This window comes from Salmo salar, chromosome 27 (assembly GCF_965601325.2).
Source record: "Salmo salar chromosome 27, fSalSal1, whole genome shotgun sequence".
NCBI lineage: Eukaryota > Metazoa > Chordata > Actinopteri > Salmoniformes > Salmonidae > Salmo > Salmo salar.
The window spans coordinates 12,943,461-12,965,379 of record NC_138317.1 but is presented as its reverse complement, the minus strand read 5'-3'; the positions used below and the strand labels follow the sequence as shown (position 1 = coordinate 12,965,379).

Genomic DNA, 21,919 nt, shown 5'->3' with positions numbered 1-21,919 from the left:
ATACCTGTACTGTACATTTAATGGTCGGAAGCAGAGATAGTTTGAAACTCACAAATTGAAATTTGCCGTACTGGTGGTGAATTCACTTTAATGATGGGGTGGTGAAGATTTTAACTGAAAATATTTTCCTTTCTTTGAGCTTTCACCTTTTATTTAACTAGGCAAGTCAGTTAAGAACAAATTCTTATTTACAATGACGGCCTACCCCGGTCAAACCTGGACGACGCTGGGCCAATTGTGCGCCTCCCTATAGGACTCCCAATCACGGCCGGATGTGATACAGCCTGGATTCGAACCGGGGTCTGTAGTGACGTGTCTTAGACCACTGTGCCACTCGGGAGCCCCGTACCATATAGATATGGGAATAAATACTTTTTTTTTATTTTAAATGGCAATGAATGACTAAAGCTTTTCAGAATTCTGAGTAAAAGGCTTTACTGATCAGTGTTCGTAGAAGATGTATTAACTGTTAGACCTCTCGAACAGTGACCAACCAGAAATTGAGCGAAGCCATTTTTACCAAATATACTACGTTTCCCCAATTTGTCCTTGAAAAACTGAGTTTGAAGCCAGTTGGATTATTTTAACAAATCACAAGCCTCTCCAGCATACATCATTTCACCTATTACTTAAACCTAACATTCCCATTGTCCTGGCTCAAAAGTGCTCAGGTTCAGAACATACATGTGACTATAAACCCAAGCAGAAATGCATTACCCAGCAACCTGAAGTGGAGCTCTGCTGAACTTAAAGACCTGCTGAAAATACCAGATGCTCCCCATTGAATTGGATATGTGAAAATGCACTATTTTCTAATTGTACAACTAGGCAACGTATATTATGCAAACTGTTTGACAGCTCCGTTTCTGTTCCCTGGCGGGCTCTAGTCATAATGCCTGTCCCCTCAACCACTAATCCCAAAATGCCTTACATGTGTTAAGGTAACGTGCATATACACACTTATAATAACACTCAGAATAATACTATGTGGATTTCAGTTAACAGAGCATTCACTGGGCACTCCAATTCCACCACTAAGTGCTAAATGTTATATTCATCTGCCAGAATTATCTCTCTGTGCTACTGTTAAATTACCGTTTATGACCAAGAACAAAATGCACACAGTTCAAAAATGGGCTACAAAAATATGTATATGCAGGTAACTGCCAAAATAAAAGCAACACCAACAAAGTGTCTTAATATAATATTGGGCCAGCATGAGCCAGAACTGCTTCAATGACATAGATTCTACAGTGTCTGGAACTCTATTGGAGGGATGCGACACCATTCTTCCACTATAAATTTCAAATCATTTGGTGTTTTGCCGTCTCGGGCGCCGCTCCAGAATCTTCTATTAAGTGTTCAATTGGGTTGAGATCTGGTGACTGAGACGGCCATGGCACATGGATTACATCGTTTTCATGCTCATCAAACCATTCAGTGACCACTCGTGCCCTGTAGACGGGGGCATTGTCATCCAATGTGGTCATTGCCATGGCAGACAAAATAATGGACAGCCCAGCATTTTTATACATGACCCTAAGCACGATGGGATGTTAATTGCATAACTAACTCACGAACCACACTTTTGTAGAAGCACCCGCTTTCAATATACATTGTATCCCTTTTACCCATTATTTTGGCAGTTACCTATATATACACCAGCAAACGTTTGTTCATAATAACACATCAAGGCAGGGTAGAGATTCGGATGCATGTTTTGCTCACCGGCAGCTCCGTAATCCTTCAAAAGGCACATCCTGCCAAGTCCTGAGGCCTGGTCTAGCCTCCATTGGCACTTAGCAGAGAAATCTGGATACCTCACACTCCCAGCAGATCCCCATATGTTCCTGTTCATTGAAGTCAAATAAAGAGGCACGATCACACCCTTTATTAGCACTCGCTATAATGCTTACACTCCGCCGTATCGTGTCAAAATGCCGCCAAGATGAATGCTTCGTAAACATCTCATTATCTGTCTTTACGTACAGTAGCATCGCTGTCCTGCCAACAGAAGTAACACTGCCCGTGAAGTATCAAACAGTCCCATTTTGATTGGTTGATATATTAACCGGTCTGTGCTTGACATTGCCATAAGTGTTATGGAAAGTGATCAAATGTATTTATGAAGCCCTTTTTAACATCAGCAAGTGTCACAAAGTGCTATACAGAAACCCAGACTAAAACCCCAAACAGCAAGCAACGCAGATGTAGAAAGGCAAAATAAAGGGTTACTTGGGACTGTGTATCTATCAGACTTGGCTAATGGCCAAGACCATTTGGTGGCTGAATGAAACGAGAGACAACAGTTGAGTGTACTCAGATTATTATTCTGTAGAGTGTCTCAGGTAAATTCAAAGTACACGTGTGTGTGTGTGTGTGTGTGTGTGTGTGTGTGTGTGTGTAGGCCTAAGGTAACAGGGTTTCTAATTTCGGTCAGCAGTTTGTGACCTTTAAGCAAGACTATCAAGGGACAGTGTGTGCTGCAACAAAGGCAACATCAACAACCCTTGTCTCGCGCCGCGCAAATGCCAATGCATCGGCCTGTGAGTGGAGTCTAATGCCAGTGCTGGAGTCCCCTGTACCTACTTACATACTCAGACCGTGAATATATTATATCCCTGAATATTCCTTTCTCTGTTCTTGCCCCTGTCATAAAATGGCTTCATGTCTTTGATTGTGCGATAGCTTGGTTTCTAATAGAAGTCATTTGTACTCTATGACAAGCAGAAGATGTATTATACAGTATATTGACTTTTCTTTGTTGTCAAATGGTATCTGGAGCATATCCAAGCCAATCACTTTTCGGCGTCATAACTGTTTACTGGAGTTGGTAGATACCTCACACATTCAACACTGTTTTGACAACAACAGAAGCCATGACTCTCTAAGCAGATCCCTACGTTTTAACCCTCGAATGCTACTCTAAAGTTAGCTGGCAGGCCGTGCCAGCATATCGCTCGGTGCACGGGATCTCAAACCGGTGCTGAAATCCGAGGCTTATCATGCATTTGGTTCCCATTAGAGGCGAGGAATCCTCCGAGAACATCACTCTTTCTGGAAATATGTGACCTACATAAGAGTCTATATGAGAACCACATGGGAAGGGCTTTGCTCGACGGGGCATTCGAGAGAAAGACATTCGTTTTGGTTGAGTCTAATTACCATATCTGTCTCTCTCTCGCCCTGTCCTATTTTTAACTGTTGGAGAGAAGGAAAAAAAGAGACAACGATGAGATGAAAGTAAACGTGTTGGTGCTTACCAGGGGGACATGCTATTAGTGGTGGGTGGATGTGTGTGTTCTGTTTCGATATTCTTTTGCGTAAAGAATGTCGTTTATTGTGCGTTCTTCTACCTCAAACTTTTTAGTTCTAGAAATCTGTTCTGATGCAAGACCACGGGCCAAGTACCGTTTCATACTACACCCTTTAACAATTACTCCAAGATATCAACATCTTATGAAACTATATACAATGGTACCGTTAATGAAAAGTGTGACTGACCACAACTTTTTTTTCAGGAAGCAACAAGCTACGCTTTCTTTAGTTACCTCAGTCCAGCATGTTCATCCACTCTTCCTAATCCCTCTGTTAGACCTTGATGACATTTTAATGGAGCTCCCCAGAGGACACAGACACCATTATCTCTGCTGGGCTCTACCCAACCCCAGCTGCTGCTCTGCTGGATAGGCTAGGGCACCATTCTCATTTAGCCTCCCCATAACCGAGCTGCAAATCCGTGGCTGCAGCGTGCCTTTTCGAGCCCCGATAAGCTTCTGGATATCAGAGTGTTGATCTTGGCCAGTGCGAGAAGCCAGGTGCACCTGCAGTGAAGTATGAACTCAAATCAACTCTGCAGAGGGGGAGAAAAACATGGCTTTCCTCCCAGGGTCCTCTAAGCTTTGTGTGCTCTGTGTTTAGAGTCTGGGCTGATTTGAGTGTTTGTTATGATGAACGGGTAGACTGTCTGGAGGCTTCTCTGTTGTGGCCTCCTGAGACAGTGGCAGCAGAGTGCTTGGCAGCAGAGTGCTTGGCAGCAGAGTGCTTGGCAGGATAGCTCTCTGTGTTTGATGGAGGGAAGAATGAATGACTTGGGGCTGGATTCAATACCTATTGCGGAAGTATAGCCTAAGGTTCGCGTTGTAGCTCGATTTGAAATGTTAAAGGCAATGTATCCGTTTTTGTAGACACTGCATTCACAGTAATGCTGTGTCGTCTCAATCAGAAATTGCCTTTGCATTTTAACGCAGATCTTCCGCAATACGGATTTGAATCCAGCCCTTGATTTAGGATGAGTCATGCTGTTACAATGTGGCGGGAAGAGGGGGGGGGGGGGGGCGAGAGGAGAATGTGAAAGCCTTTTGATGTCATGACAGGACCAGACAAGGAAGGTTTTATTTTCGTATGGGCTAAGTCATGACGTAATTTTCTTTCTTTTGTTCTTGCTTTTTCTCCTTTAGGTGTCCGAAGGCTCCCTGACATGGAGAAGTCCAGCCCCAGCGTCCACTACACCCTCCTGATCGCCTGCGTTCTGGTGGCCTTCTTCCTCGGCGCCATCCTCTCCGGCTTCCTGGTGTCATGCTACTGCAGTCACAACGCCCGCCGTGCCTGCCGGCTTGGCAAGGACCCTGAGGCGTCCATCCACCCCGCCCTCTCGTTGCGCAGCCTGGCCAAGCTAAATGGCCTGCTGGATGGCCAGCCCAAAGAGGAGAAGCTGGATGTGTCCACGCCCAAGATGTATAGCTCCTTCATTCCCAGCGGGCAGGAGCACACTCCAGAGAGGCACGGAATGTCCCTGGGAGACCCGGACCTTAACCTCTCCCAAGGGGAGAACCTCTCGGGCCTGCCCACCCCAGACTCCACCCCAGAGCTGCCCATCAAGAACATGAAGGCCTTCCGGAACCAGTGGGAGAGGAACCAGAACTGCAATAACGCCAAGGAGTCCAAGGCACCCCCCAGCACTGGCTTCAGCCTGGGTTCGTCAAGGGCCGTCACCCAGCAGGTGTTCCAATTCTCTCACAGCCTGACCAACGGCCAAGCCCTGGGGCACCTGCCTGAGGAGAGGAAGATTCCCAACGACGAGCGTGCGCAGGGGGCTTCGGCCTCCCAGTCCTGCTGCCCGCAGACGGTGGTGGACGTGGCGGCCCTGGACGAGCTCCTCAAGCACATCTACGAGGTCAGCGCATCGGGCAGCCGCAGCATCACTGTGCTGACCTCACCGTGTGCCCCCCTACCAGGTAGCTCCAGTTCCAGCCATAACCACAGCAGCTTCAGATCCCAGCCCCAGATCCCCGAGACAGAGTCAGCCACGTACTACAGCTCCTCCACTCTGCCCAGGGACAGTCTGACCCGACGCCTGGACGTGCCCCCGGACTCCGCCGCCGCTTCCTCGGCTGGTGCCACCCCACTGCAGCAGCAGTCCATCCCCGAGCGAAGCGCAGTGACTCGCCATCACTCCCAGAGGCACTTAATGATCAAGATGGGCAACGGAGGGGCCGTCCCGCGCCAACACAGCTTCAGACAGGGCGGGGTTGGGCCACCGCCACACCAACTGCTCACCCGGATGAACTCGGGAGGTGGTGGCGGGGGAGGGGTCGGCTGTGAGGCCCACCAGCCGCTCATCCCCAGTGCCTGCCTGACACGGCAGCACAGCTACAGCGAACCGCCCCACCTCCACCGCGCCGCCATCGTACGCCGCACGGCCTCCCTCAAGCCCCAGGTGCCCCCCAAGCCCCTCTTCCTGCCTGCCACTTCGCCCGTAAATGAGCAAGGCAAGTATAACTACTGAGCGCTAAGGAGTCGGACCGAAAGGCTCCGAAACGACAGACAATGTAACCGCGCTCCTCTCAGAGTTAGGGAAACTGGAGCTCAAAGGGGGCAACTACTGGGACTGGCACACCTTTTTGACGAGACGCCCGAGAATAGCCTCCACACCTGATGAATGTCTTTGTACCATATTGGTATTATTGCAATGCATCTTGATCACAGAAATGTGATGGATTCACAGGATATAGAAAATGTGGTGGTATTATGTACCCTTCGGTGAGGCCAAAGAATAAAGTAACAGGAGCCCAGAACTCAATGTAAAGGACAGATCACAAGTCGACCACCGACGCTATGGACAATTCCTGTTTTAGCTTGGACCCAAGCCCTCAACCTTAGAGAGCACCTCACGAACCAACATCCTGCCTGTAATATGTGTATACTGTATGTGTGTGTATACAGGTATATGCACTGCACGTGAAGATACACACATGGCGTAACCATGAAGCAGCTACATGAACTGTGGTGAGACTCAACTCATAGCCGTTTCTTAACCCTCTATGACATGGAGGCCCCACTCAGTACACACATTCGGTATACATCCCTCCACGTGTGGGATTTAGCAATAACTTACTGTTGTGCAGCTAAGTATCAACTGGACCCCTTGAGGTAAGGGTAGGTACTTTACTTCATGCAGCATAGCATATGAAATTACTACTTTGATAATGCTTCAAGTGATTAATTCTGTATTAATGGAATGATGCTGCGGAACGAGACACAGCGTCAGTATAGACCCAACATGCATCACAGATTAGCCATAATGTTTGTCACTGGTGGGGGGGGGGGGTGTCTCTGCTGCACCGTGACAGGTAGCCGCCTCGAGGCCTGATGAGTTAGGAGAATCCTTGACCTGGTAGTGCTATGATAACTCCAGAGGAATTGAACTTGCCCCCATTATGACTGTCGTTGAAGAAGAGTATAGGGGCGCAGTGCACTGCAACCTCAAAAAATAGTTTGTTTCATCCTTAACACTTGGTGAGAATTGGTTCCACATTGAGGCGCAATCATTCAGGCTATTCAAGTGTCTTAAAGCAGGGTCCCGAGAAATCACTCACGGGCACATAGCGCCCTCTTATGGACAAGCCCTTAATAACTGTAATAGTCAGTACTTATGTTTACCATATTGCTATTAACATTGTGGATATTGGTGTAAATAAAGGCAACTGTGGAAGAATACTAGCCGAACTTTGATTTGTATGTGTTAATGTGTGCCTTCTTTAATAGCGTGGTGTGTAAAAAAGGCAAAAAGTATTTGTCTGCATTCTCGGCCTGTTGTTATTACAAATTAATATTCAGTCTTGCCTCCTGCACGGACTCCATAGAGGTTCTGTTTCGACTGGCAGTTGAAGTCTACATTGTAGCTTGACAGATGTAAAAAAAGAAACACGGCATTCCTTGTCTTTTTTTGCTTTATGCTCTTCATGCTTCTTTATATATACTCAGTACCAGTCGAAAGATTTGGAATGTCCAGGTGAAGCTGGTTGACAGAATGCCAAGAGTGTGCAAAGCTGTCAAAGGCAAATGGTGGCTACTTTGAAGATTCTCAAATAAAATATATTTTGATTTGTTTAACAATTTTGGTTACTACATGATTCCATATGTGTTATTTCATAGTTTTGATGTCTTCACTATTATTCTACAATGTAGAAAATAGTAAAAATAAAGAAAAACCCTGGAATGAGTAGGTGTCCAAACATTTGTCTGGTACTGTATATATTTTTACGACAAGGGGGGGGGGGCTAGATGGAAAAGATTGGAGTAGATCTGAAAGTATATCTGCAATGTTAGGTCTGTGCATCTGTGTCATGTGTTTTTGAAAGTTCTCAAATGTTTAACAAGGTATGAACATCGGGTGAGGCATAACTCTGCTTTTAAAAGACTGTCTGTATTTAAGGGCTTCATTCAATCTGTAGATTCCGCAATAGAAATGTAAAGGTCATTTCCGATTTGCATTCACGCTGCGCATGTCGGCTCAATCTCCGCTAAAGCAGGGACATTGCCTTTTACGTTTCGGGTCACGCTATAGAGTAGAGCCCCAAGTGTGCGGTGAAAGAAGCTAGCTGAGGGGGTTGTAAATGAAAATGCTGCGAGAGGCACTGAAAGGCTGGATGGTTGATGACGGCCTGGTCCAACAAATATGCTATTCAAATGAGCTTCAGCATTACAGGACATGAATTAGGTGTGTCTGGAGATGCATGAAGCGATGCCTACAGTGCGATAACAGTACCCATAGGGGTAGTTAATTATTTGCTATTACTGTATAAAACATTTTTTTTTACCTCCACCCAACCTATATTGGTATTTGTTTCATGTTGGTACTATATCAACAATGGACTAATGAAACAAATACCAAAAGATAGTTTTGGTGTGGAATATTCCTTAAATACAATAATAGCGTCTGGTGTGTGTGCGTGCAAGGAACCAAGACTTTTACAAGTGAGTTGATTGAGTGTGTGCACAGCACTGGCACCTTCTCTGCCTCAAGTTTAAGCAGAAATACAGAATGAATATCATAATTCAATGCTAATGTCAATTGCAAGACATAGGCATTTCATGACAACACTAAAACCACGTTACAGTGAGGGGGAAAAAGTATTTGATCCCCTGATGATTTTGTACGTTTGCCCACTGACAAAGAAATGATCAGTCTATAATTTTAATGGTAGGTTTATTTGAACAGTGAGAGACAGAATAACAACAAAAAACAGAAAAATGCATGTCAAAAATGTTATAAATTGATTTGCATTTTAATGAGGGAAATAAGTATTTGACCCCCTCTCAATCAGAAAGATCTCTGGCTCCCATGTGTATTTTATACAGGTAACGAGCTGAGATTAGGAGCACACTCTTAAAGGGAGTGCTCCTAATCTCACCTTGTTACCTGTATAAAAGACACCTGTCCACAGAAGCAATCAATCAATCAGATTCCAAACTCTCCACCATGGCCAAGACCAAAGAGCTCTCCAAGGATGTCAGGGACAAGATTGTAGACCTACACAAGGCTGGAATGGGCTACAAGACCATCGCCAAGCAGCTTGGTGAGAAGGTGACAACAGTTGGTGCGATTATTCGCAAATGGAAGAAACACAAAAGAACTGTCAATCTCCCTCGGCCTGGGGCTCCATGCAAGATCTCACCTCGTGGAGTTGCAATGATCATGAGAACGGTGAGGAATCAGCCCAGAACTACACGGGAGGATCTTGTCAATGATCTCAAAACAGCTGGGACCATAGTCACCAAGAAAACAATTGGTAACACACTACGCCGTGAAGGACTGAAATCCTGCAGCGCCCACAAGGTCCCCCTGCTCAAGAATACATATACATGTCCGTCTGAAGTTTGCCAATGAACATCTGAATGATTCAGAGGACAACTGGGTGAAAGTATTGTGGTCAGATGAGACCAAAATGGAGCTCTTTGGCATCAACTCAACTTGCCGTGTTTGGAGGAGGAGGAATGCTGCCTATGACCCCAAGAACACCATCTCCACCGTCAAACATGGAGGTGGAAACATTATACTTTGGGGGTGTTTTTCTGCTAAGGGGAGAGGACAACTTCACCGCATCAAAGGGACGATGGACAGGGCCATGTACCGTCAAATCTTGGGTGAGAACCTCCTTCCCTGGGTCGTGGATGGGTATTCCAGCATGACAATGACCCAAAACACACGGCCAAGGCAACAAAGGAGTGGCTCAAGAAGAAGCACAATAAGGTCCTGGAGTGGCCTAGCCAGTCTCCAGACCTTAATCCCATAGAAAATCTGTGGAGGGAGCTGAAGGTTCGAGTTGCTAAACGTCAGCCTCGAAACCTTAATGACTTGGAGAAGATCTGCAAAGAGGAGTGGGCCAAAATCCCTCCTGAGATGTGTGCAAACCTGGTGGCCAACTACAAGAAACGTCTGACCTCTGTGATTGCCAACAAGTGTTTTGCCACCAAGTACTAACTCATGTTTTGCAGAGGGGTCATATACTTATTTCCCTCATTAAAATGCAAATCATTTTATAACATTTTTGACATGCGTTTTTCTGGATTTTTTTGTTATTGTCTTTCACTATTCAAATAAACCTACCATTAAAATTATAGACTGATATTTTCTTTGTCAGTGGGCAAACGTACAAAATCAGCAAGGGATCAAATACTTTTTCCCCTCACTGTATCTATATTCCCTCTCTGGCCACTTTGACAACAAAAAAAGTTGTTGGTTACTAGAAGAGAATTTCCAAGTCAGATGAATGTTAGCTGGTTCCATTGGAGTACTTTATGCCATGTATACGTTTTCAATTGCTATAAATATCGCTTCAGAAGAATGCTCTGACATGCATCTAAAATGTATTTCATTTTACATCTTATGTATCATACCACTCACTTGAGGTTTGCTTTTTTTGTAAATATAGCAAACCAGCGGTCACCTGCATCTCTGTGGTGATTTCTTTTCACAAGTGGACTATGGCCCAGATGCTCCTGAGTTCTATTAAACACAGCTGTATGTCCCAATTTAAAGATATCCAATAAAATGCTCTTCAAATGCATGTTGTACGTGTGTCAAATAGTTCATACAACTGAGCACCACCTGTCCAAGATGAACCAAGTCAATAGGGGCCCAACTCTGAGCAGAGTTAAGCGAGTGTAAATGGATAGTAATTCCCTTTTAATGCACTGTTCTCTCTCTGCATATTCTGAACTTGAACTTAAGCATGAGAATAGAGTGCTATTCACCTGCTATTTGTTCAGGTGGAGAGCGAAACAATTAAGGGTGTTGCGGAGGTGTGTCTGTTTTTCGGACCTTTTGAATGAATTCCACCACTTTTACACACGAGTTAACCCATGAATATGATTTAGCAAACCTACTGGTTCCAAGTGGAAAAAGCATCTACTTAATTTTTTGACAAAAAGAACACTATTTTCCGTGCACTGTAATTGACATCTTCATACGAGCTATTGATAAGAGCTAGGTAAATGAGTAATCCGTTTGGATGTGGGAATTGTAAATATATGACACTTGCTAAAATATTTGACCTTATCACTGGAAACGTGAAACCAGTCATGTGGCAGCAAACAAGTATAACATCACCTTTCCCACAGTAAAGTTTTAAGAAATGCTGTGCCGTTATGCAGAATTTAAAATGTATGGCCTTTTAAGGTGCAGGGATGGGCACTCAAATGTCTTAATTATAGGCTACAGTCTGTTTCCTATGATGTCAATTATTAGTCATGATCAGTATCGACCATCGGTAGGCCTAATATGTGCTTAACAAGTCACAAGTTGCATGGATTCACTCGTGTGCAATAAGTGTTTAAAATGCTTTTTGAATGACTACCACATCTCTGTACCCCACACATACAAGTCCCTCAGTCAAGCAGTGAATTTCAAACACGGATTCCAGGGAGGTTTTCCAATGCCTCACAAAGAAGGGCACCTACTGGTAGATGGGTAAAAAATAATAATTACATTGAATATCCCTTTGAGCATGGTGAAGTTATTAATTACACTTTGGGTGGTGTATCGATTCACCCAATCGCTACATGGATACAGGCGTCCTTCCTAACACAGTTGCCGGAGAGGAAGAAAACCATTCAGGGATTTCACCATGAGGCCAATGGTGACTTAAACAGTTACCAGTTAGAGTTTAATGGCTGTGATGGGAGAAAACTGAGGATGGATCAACATTGTAGTTACTCCACAATACTAACCTAATTGACAGTGAAAAGAAGGAAGCCTGTACAGAATATAAATATTCCAAAACATGCATCCTGTTTGCCCCAAGGCACCTAAGTAATAATGCAAAAAAATGTGGCAAAGCAATTAACTTTGTGTCCTGAATACAAAGTGTTATGTTTGTGGCAAATCCAATTGAACACATTGAGAACCACTCCATAATTTCAAGCATAGTGGCAGCTGTGTCATGTTATGGGTATGCTTGTTTTTAATTTTATTTTCCCTTTATTTATACAGGTTTTTCTCATTGAGATAACATCTCTTTTCCGAGAGAGACCTGGTCCAATAGCAGCAGGGGGAACAACGTTTCAGACAAAACAACTTACATACACTAACACAACATTAAACAAAACTAGAAAACACACATACAGTACAACAAAAACATTTTACGTAAAAAACACAAGTCTTGACTAAAAACAGCTGTCTTAAAGACAATTACAGTCTTCTATGATATATACATCGATCAAGTGTTTAAACTCCACCAACGAATCATCAAATTTTAAAATATTCAGGAGAGAATTCCAGGACCACGGAGCTAAGTAACTAAAACTATTTCTACCATGACCTGTTCAAATTTTTGGTACCGTTAGAAGCAAATGAGAATGGGGCTGTAATTGATTTTTATTTACTTGTAATCCTTAAGGACTGGGAAGTTTTTCCAAGATAAAAAAAAAAGCAGCAGAATGGAGCTAAGCACAGGCAAAATCCTAGAGGAAAACCTGGTTCAGTCTGCTTTCCACCAGACACTGCGAGATGAATTCACCTTTCAGCAGGACAAAACATTTCACTAGGCCAAATATACAGTGGCCGAGTTACAGTTTTGACTTAAATCTATGGCAAGACCTGAAAATGGTTGTCTAACAATGAAGTATTTTTATTAATTGAAGTATTTTTAAAAGAATGTGCAAATATTGTACAATCCAGGTGTGCAAAGCTCATAGAGACTTACCCAGAAAGACTCTCAGCTGTAATCGCTGCCAAAGGTGCATCTACAAAGTAGATAAGTGAACACTAAGTAGATAACTGAACACATTTCTGTATTGCTGTGTGCAAACATTTCTAAAAACATGTTATCACTTTGTCATTGTGGGGTATTTTGTGTAAAAAAAAAAAACTATTTAATTTGAATTCAGGCTCTAACAAATTGTGGAATAAGTCAAGGGGTATTAATACTTTTTGAAGGCAGTGTAGGATAATTAAATCGTTATGGAGCGGCACGCAGACCAAGCCCTAACCGTTTGGGAAGCATGGCGCAATACTTGGCTGTCTTCACACAGTTCCATAGTTAGTGCAGGCAATACATGAAGGTAGCCAGCCTACTATTGTACACTATTCTACCTATTATAAGTCGATGTACACTAATCTTCCAACATTACCGTGTGGTAATTTTCTGTATTCAAACCACCGCTTTTTTTCTTTCATGTGCAAAGGCTCTCAAAACCAGTTTAATGATTAATAAATACTTCCCTAACCCTAAATAATCTACACGATCAGAGTAAATCTACAAATTGCTGCTGAAACATATGAATATGCATATATTTAGATGGCTTTCTTAGATTCTGAACCCGTTCTCTCAATATATTCTATTGAGTCTGTCAGCAAAATTCAAATAAAAAAAGGCACACCGTATTTAAAGGGATGGCTTAAGATAAACGTGCTGAAACCCCTACTGAATGAAAACTCCAGGAGAAAATCGGTTGTCCAGCAAGTGGGAGGGTTTTCAGCGGTTGAATTACATTCATTCAGTGCGAGCAAGAGAACCACGCCTGCAAAGCCTGTTATACAACTTCATAAGGGAAGTCTGAATACCAACTACTGAGAATGTGTAGGAAAGATGTGTAAGAAAGGCCTAATTTCCTAAATCGGAATCGGCCCCTAGGTGAAGAGTAAGGCTATGAATAAATCACATTGCTCCAAGTGGACCATGTCCTCTGCATGTCCAGTCAATTGTGCTTTTTACGTGGTCTGATCAGACATTAAGATTGCTTTCTATTATAAAAATCGAAATCACTCATTTACATAGTTAATTTAGATTATAACCATGCCTTGCCTGTCAGATTCTGATGTTCTGAGCATGTTCATGTAAAGTTTCTAAAACATGTTTAAAAAAAATCTAATAATAAAAAGGTAAAGGTCTGTCCTATGACATTTCCTGCCAAGAAATGTGGTATTCATATCATTTCAAATGCACTTCTGGATCTTTCATGTAACATAATATTGGGGAAAAAAACAGCTTGCAAAAGGTCAAGAATGTGATTTTATGATATACTTGGAGAAGAATAAGCCATATTTTCGGTGGTGGATAAAAAAGAAGAAATGGCAGGTTGCAGCCACATGCCCATCTAAAACTCAGATCTTTGGCACCCTCGTGGGGTCTATTGCACACTGTGCAGTGCAGAAGGAGATGGCATCTTCTGTATCGTGTATTGATGAGTAAGTGTAGAGCCGGGATTCACGCCGATCGCGGGTTACAGGCATCGCAGCTTTCAAAGGAAATTCCCGATAAGAGCCGACATATGCAGCGTTCATGGTGAATGGGAACTCCGCGAAAGCAGGAACATTGCCTTGAGAAATCGCAATGCCAAAAACCTGCTCTCAAATTGAATCCCGGGCTAAGTGTGTTTATGCAGACACTTCTGTGTTCTAAATTGACCAAATAGGAAACTTGAATTCAATTATTCATTTATTAATCATAGAGAAGATAAAATGTTCAATCAATAGACAAGGGAATCTCTCATAAGTGGTTGCATGGACCCAAATAACATTTTAAACAGGTATAAAAGGCCAAACAACCAGTCATCAATGAATAGTAAAAGTAAAATAATAAAATGTAACATCTATTCAATGATTGGAACAGTTATGATAGCCTCAATAACAGCCTAACTGTTGGTGATGTACTGCTCACAGGTGTGTTGACAAGGAACATGAGCACTCTCTGGTTCTTTTGTAACTAATCCAAAACAAGAACACAAAAAAAGCCAGGCCCCATTGACTAAGAACAGACTGATCAAACACCAGGTAGTACTGAATCCATTTTCCATTCAGACAAGTATTAGACACACTCAATAGGTTAAAGGCTCTCTGCTTGGCACTCAGCATTAAGGAGATTGATTGGGGGGGGTGTAAGGTCCTCCTGGGGGGTAGACCCCCTCCTGTCGAGGGGGTCTACTTGTAGGCCTACATCAAGCTGCCTCACGCTTCAGGGCCATTCTGGCTCAGACAAGGCTATATTGTTCAAGGGTTACTTACTTCATATTTACGATACTCAGCTAACACAAGGTCTTTTACACAACAAAATCGCTCCGATGCTTAACCAAACATGATTTTTATCAAGTACATTTTTACATCAGTAAACCGGTTAAACCCACACATAAAGCTTTGTTTGGGCATAGCCTGCCCTGCTTGTAGTTGACAATTTATCGTGGCTGAGGTACGTTTATTTGCTCCAAATAAAGTATTTTCATAGGGGGCGCTGAATTCCATATTCTGTAGTACTCTCCTTTCTACAGAAGGAAGGACATACGTCCTTCACATGCGCCAAAGTCCAGGTCTAAGCCTAAGTGCTGTTGTCCATTAGTTTACACCAATTAGGGGAGGGGTGGTAGGGTTAGCAGAAAATAAAGGAATCCTAGAGGAAAACCTGGTTCAGTCTGCTTTCAACCAGACACTGAGATGAATTCACCTTTCAGCAGGACAATATACTAAAACGCAAGGCCAAATCTAGACTGGAGTTGCTTACCAAGAAGACCGGAATGGCCGGAGATCTTACATGTTTTGTTTTTAATGTCAGTCAGTTAATATTACCTTAATTATGAAACCTTTGTTCTTTAGGGTACTAGGGGGTAACTAGACCCCTGGGGGTAACTGCCCCCCCCTCTGTAATTCACATTAACACCACAAGATGTCACCAAATGATTGTCCCAACACTTTCCCTGGCTGCCACTGCTCTTGCTCAACAAAACATTTCCTCTGTGTCATCATAACTTTTGGAGATATTTCAACAAAATCGATTTTGTGGTAAGTTTATCTAATTACTAGGGGGAACTGGCCCCTGAGGAGTATTTCTTTCTGTAATAAAGCCCTTTTGTGGGGAAAAGCTCATTCTGATTGGCGGCACTTATGCTCTCCCAGGCCCACCCATGCCCAGTCATGTGAAATCCATAGATTAGGGCCTCATTTATTTATTTCAATTGACTGATTTCCTTACACGAACTGTAACTCAACAAAATCTTTGAATGTTGTGTTATTATTTTTGTTCTATATTTTATTTTTAATTTAACTAGGCAAGTCAGTTAAGAACAAATTCTTACTTTCAATGACGGCCTAGGAACATTGGTTTGTCTTGTTCACGGGCAGCACGACAGATATCAATTTTTTTACCTTGTCAGCTCTGGGATTCAACCCTGCAACCTTTCAGTTACTAGTCCAAAGCTCTAACCACTAGGCTACCTGCCGCCCCCAGTATAATAATGAGCATTTATTTATGACGCCAGGTTCATTGTAGATCAAGTCGCCTGCACTGTCGGCGGCAATGTCGAACAAGCCCAAAGACTTCTCAAACCCCAGTCTGGTCTAGTAAGTCTGCCTCGCAAGTGATCCCAGAAGTCTGGGGATGTTGGGTCTCTGGCTTTAGATTCAAAACAAAGTGACGTATGTCAAGCACATGGAATAGTGAATAAGGATTCTGAGTGTTCGCATAAATACATTTTCACATGCTTAAGTGTTTGCTTAGCAAAACATTTGATGGGAAAGACGTATGTTCCTGAAGAACGATGCGCCGTACGGCTCGTTGACTATATGACCGGGCGGCGCAGATTACTTTTCGATTTGAGAAGGGTCCTCCTCCCTCACATATTTTACCCGGTCACATAACGGGCCATAGCCCTGTGCACCCCGGTCCGGCCTAATCAATCTCCCTCATTACCTGTCTGAAAGTGACTCGCACCTACACCTCTAGTCCGCCCACGTGCTTTGACTGAACGGTCTGTACATGTGACACAATACAGCAGTTGCCTCAAGCTATTGAAAAAAGGGAGTACCTTTTTGGCAATATATTGGTTGAGAAAGAATATACAAGATTCCCTTTTTGATTTAGCCCTTAAATGACCTGCCATTACATAGGCTCTAAAGGAGGGCCTTACACTATCGCTTTCCACATCAATTCTAAACCTAGCTGATATTATGAATATTACATAACAGTTGTATTTGATGTCATAAATGTACTCATACCAAGCATAAATTGACTTAATCAAAGTTACTTTATATTATTAACTTTGCAGCAGCCATGGGGTACACAACAAACTGGGGACAGTCTGTTAGGTTTATTTTATCCAATGCAGTTGACATTTTTCCTGTTTGTCTTTAAGAAAACAAAAACACATTACACAGTAGAAAAGAGAAACTCAACAAATAATATACGAAGTCGGTTCATCTTAGAGGTACATTTTGTTTCTTGTAGTAACTACTCTTTCTTTTTTCAGGAATGACACAGCAAAATGAAGTGAGAACCTGGGTTCTTTCAAGGTCGATTCTTTCACACAGCTGAAAATACATTGTTAGTCATAGTAGCCTCCCCACATTATGAGCCATAGGGTTGCAATATATGTTTAAACTCCACATCATTGACCAGTAAATGTAGTTATTACATCAGTGGAAAAGGGCAGGCTATGTAATCTGACAAAGATAAGTTGTGATCTAACAGAAGGCAATAGTGTGAAGGTGGGTACATACAGTCACGCAGGATTTAATAACCCACTAGAATACCAGAACACAACATTGTTGAAGAAAAGCAGCACATGATTTAATAACAAGTTATTTACAAATATTACATTCCAAAAACCATATCTGTAACTTTTTTCCTACTCCTTCAGACTTCACAACCGCTGCCATGTCAATTTCAAATTGCAGAGGTACAGACAAATTTCTGCTCTGATATCACCATCTTGGAAAAACACAATGATTATTCATCATGTCAAAATGGAAGATGAGCAAAATGTTGAAAATCGCTTACAAAAAGGCTTTGAAATAAACAAATATTGCAATAAAGCACAGGCCTAACAGCACTTCTTATCTGTGACGGATAGGCTATACAGTGCCTTCAGAAAGTATTCACACCCCTTCCACATTTTGTTGTGTTACAGCCTGAATTTAAAATAGATTAAATTGAGATTTTGTCTCACTGGCCAAATATCCACTAATGTCAAAGTGGAATTATGTTTGTAGACATTTTTCCAAATTAATAAAAAATTAAAAGCTGAAATTACCCGAGTCAATAAGTATTCAATCCCTTTATTATGGCAAGCCTTAATATGTTCAGGAGTAAAAATGTGTTTAACAAGCATAATTAGTTGCATGGACTCACTCTGTGTGCAATAAACACACTACCTCATCTCTGTACCCCACACATACAATTATCTGTCTGGTCCCTCAGTCAAGCAGTGAATTTCAAATAAAGATTCAACCACAAAGACCAGGGAGGTTTTACAATGCCTCGCAAAAAAGGGTACCTATTGGTGGATGAATAAAAAAAAGAAAAAGGAGACATTGAATATCCCTTAATTACACTTTGGATGGTGTATCAATACACCCAGGAACTAAAAAGATACAGGCGTCCTTCCTAACACAGTTGCCGGAGAGGAAGGAAACCGCACAGGGATTTCACTTTGAGACCAATGGTGACTTTAAAACAATTACAGAGTTTAATGGCTGTGATAGGAGAAAACTGGAGAATAAATCGACATTGTAGTTACTCCACAATATTAACCTAATTGACAGAGTGAAAAGAAGGAAGCATGTACAGAATAAACATATTCCAAAACATGCAACCTGTTTGCAACAAGGCACTAAAGTAATACTTGCAAAAAATGTGGCAAACCAATTTACGCTTTGTATCCAGGACAAAAAGTTGTTTGGGACAAATCCAGAGTACCACTCTCCATATTTTCAAGCATAGTGGTGGCTGCATCATGTTATGGGTATGCTAAGCACAGGTAAAATCCTAGAGGAAAACCTGGTTCAGTCTACTTTCCACCAGACACTGGGAGATGAATTCACCTTTCAGCAGGACAATAACCAAATATACTCTGGAGTTGCTTAACAAGACAGTGAATGTTCCTGAGTGGCTGAGTTACAGTTTGACTTAAATCTGCTTGACAACCTATGGCAAGACTTAAATGGTTGTCTAGTAATGATCAATAACCACTTTGAAAGAGCCTAAATAATTTTGAAAATAATAAATGGCAAACATTTTACATCAGGGTGTGCAAATCTCTTAGAGACTCAAGAGTGTGAATACTGTATTTCAATACATTTGCAAAAAAAAAAACATTTGTTTACTTTGTCATTATGGGGTATTGTTTCTAGATGGGTGAGACAAAATATATTTAATCCATTTTGAATTGCAGAATAAGTCAAGGGGTAGCTGCACAAGCCTTGCAACTTTACTCAGAGTCAGAAGACTGATACTCAACTGGGGCCATTCCCTCAAGGTTGTGCCAATCATGAAAGCAATTTCTGTCTGGAATGACACAGAGCGCCACCCCACACTCATTGCACTTCCAGGGAGTGTCCTTGTCACGCCGACCTGATTTCTTGCAGAATTCGCAGCGCCTTCGTCCTGCAGAGCTTCTCTTGCTTTTGTCTGCCACAAGCTTGATCGGGACAGGTGTGTGTCCCATGTTCTTCGGCGTGGACCGAGTCTCAATGGAAACCTGGCAAAGCTGGGCCACGAGCACTTGCGTGAATTCTTTGTGGGTCATGAGTTGTATCTTTTTCACTTTGCACAGATCCTTGTGAATGATGTAGCTGTTAGTAGTCGCTATGTCCACAAAATGGTAGAACAAAGTGCTGTACCACTTCATTGTTTTGCGTTGGGCTGAGAAGTACGTAATCAGTTGGTCAGATAAGTCAACGCCTTCCATGTTTTTATTGTATTCTAGAATCGGGGTGGGTACTGGAATTGACTCATGAGACTTACTCCTGTATTTCCTTTTTATTGTCTCCCCTCCATACGCTTGATGAATGGTGGAGCCCATCGATACTTCCCGGGAATCCTTCCACTTCACAAAGAGCAGGGAGCCCTCCCTTATCCACCGTAAAGATCCTCTTGGGGATTTCTTGGTCAGTGCATTTTCTTCTGATCTTGGGAAGCCCAGTCTGCCTTCCCGCATGGTACCACACGCACCCATTTTCATGTCAAATAAGTCCTTGAATAGTTTTGGGCTGGAGAAGTAGTTGTCAAGGTACACATGGTAACCTGAGCCAAGGATAGAGGGCCTTACGAGTGACATCACTGCATCGTAAGACATTCCAAAGCCAACGGGGAACGTGTTCTTGCCAATATACAGCTAACACAAAAATCTTAAAGCCATATTTAGTCAGCTTTGACTTGATATATTCAATCAACCCATTTCTTAGTTTTGATGCCACCATCCGTTCATCTACAGCCAGGTTTCTATGTGAGTGGAAACAGGACAGGCAGGCATGACGGATGTCTTTCATTAATGGTTTGAGTCGGAATAGCCTGTCATATTCAGGTGTGCCCTTTTTACTGTCATTGATAGCGTCCTCATCAGGATCACTCATGTGAATGTTCCATGATATGATTCTGTATCTATCCCTGTTCATCACAGTAGCTGGAAATGGAATCGAGAAGATGGAGTTTGTTTTCCAGTAATCACTGATGGCTCTGGTCTTAACCAGCGCAGTAAAGAGGACCAATCCAATAAATTTGTAAAACTCCTTCACAGTTATATCTATCCACTTAAACTTTTTGCCTCTACAAATGTTTCTAGCCGCTTTTCTATTTGTATTGTCGCAGAGGGTTCTGACTGTGGCTTTGGTGAAAAACATGTGGAATAGGTCTAATGGTGAGTACATGGCTGAGGGATCTACTTGAGGTCCAGGAGGTCTGCTTGGACAAAATCTCAAAGATAGAGGACCCTCATCGGGTTCTTCCTCGGTTTTCCATGGCTGGGATGGCTGATCTGACTCGGTTGTTCTGTGTGGTAAGCGAGCGGTTTTGCTTGGGGTTGAGAGCCGTGGTACTTTGGACTTGAGAGAGGGTGAGGCCAGCACTCTTTTACGTGGGGAATGGGTCTTTGTTGACAACTTCGCTGACGGGCTATGCTGTTGGTCTGGATGTAAGGTCCTCGGCAGATGAGCTTCATGTTCATCAGTTTCAAAACTGTGAAGATGAAGAGTTATTATCAATTCAGTTACAAAATAGTTTGAACAACACTTCAGTTGAGCTACAGCTGTGCAAAAGGCTTTTCATCAGTACTGGGACTTCAGTTCACTTTAAAACTTGAAGGTAAAAAAGACAAGAACTAGCTAAGAGATCCTCATGGGCCAGAGTGGTGTCACTCCCCCCCCCCCCCCATCCCTAGCAAACACAGATGATTAAACTACACTGAACAAAAATATAAAAAGGCAACATGTAAAATGTTGGTCCCGTGTTTAATGAGCTTTTCCATAGGCACAAAAAGCTTATTTCTCAAAAATGTTTGTTTACATCCCTGTTAAATGAGCTGATTAAACTGCATGATCATTACACAGGTGCACATTGCTGGGGACAATAAAAGGCCATTCTAAAATGTGCAGTTCTCTCACACAACACAATGCCACAGATGCCTCAAGTTTTGAGGGAGCGTATAATTGGCATGCCGACTGCAGGAATGTCCAACAGAGCTGTTTACAGATAATTTAATTATGTTAATTTCTCTACCATAAGCCGCCTCCAACGCCATTTTAGAGTATTTGGCAGGACATCCAACCGGCCTCACAACCACAGACCACGTGTATGGCGTTGTGTGGGCAAGCGGTTTGCTGATGTCAATGTTGTAAACAGTGCGCCCCGTGGTAGTATTGGGGTTATGATATGGGCAGGTTTAAGCTGTGGACAACGACCACAATTGCATTTTAATTTTATCAAAGGCAATTTTAATGCACAAAAATACCGTAACGAGATCCTGAAGCCTGTTGTGAGGCCCATGTTTTTTAAGGTATCTGTATTCCAAGTCATGTGAAATCCATAGATTTGGGCCTAATGAATTTATTTCCATTGACTGATTTCCTCATGTGAACTGTACATTTTATTTGTATAATTTCAATCTAAACAGAAGATTTGAGTCAGGTGTATTATAGATGGGGCTGGGAAAAAAGTGTGACACCAATCAGGCCCCCGAGGACTGAAGTTGCCGATCCCTGAACTAGCTATATTGGCTCTACAAGACATGTTGGGCTGAATATGGACTCAGATCATAATGTTAAATTTCACTGCTATGCGGACGACACACAGCTGTACATTTCAATGAAACATGGTGAAGCCCCAAAATTGCCCTCGCTAGAAGCCTGTGTTTCAGACATAAAGAAGTGGATGGC

The 21,919-nt window shown here is 42.6% G+C and overlaps 1 protein-coding gene across 2 annotated transcripts in view; it reads left to right on the top strand.

Annotated features, from left to right (window-relative positions):
- Positions 1-10,352, top strand: part of LOC106588355 (semaphorin-6D) — a 100,152-nt gene extending 89,800 nt beyond the window's left edge. For both annotated transcript variants that reach the window (XM_014177243.3, XM_014177250.3), the window contains exon 20: positions 4,461-10,352. In XM_014177243.3, the coding sequence (XP_014032718.1) occupies positions 4,461-5,788 (1,328 nt within the window). In that variant the 3' untranslated portion in view covers positions 5,789-10,352. The remainder of the gene's footprint in view (positions 1-4,460) is intronic.
- The last annotated feature ends 11,567 nt before the right edge of the window (positions 10,353-21,919 follow it).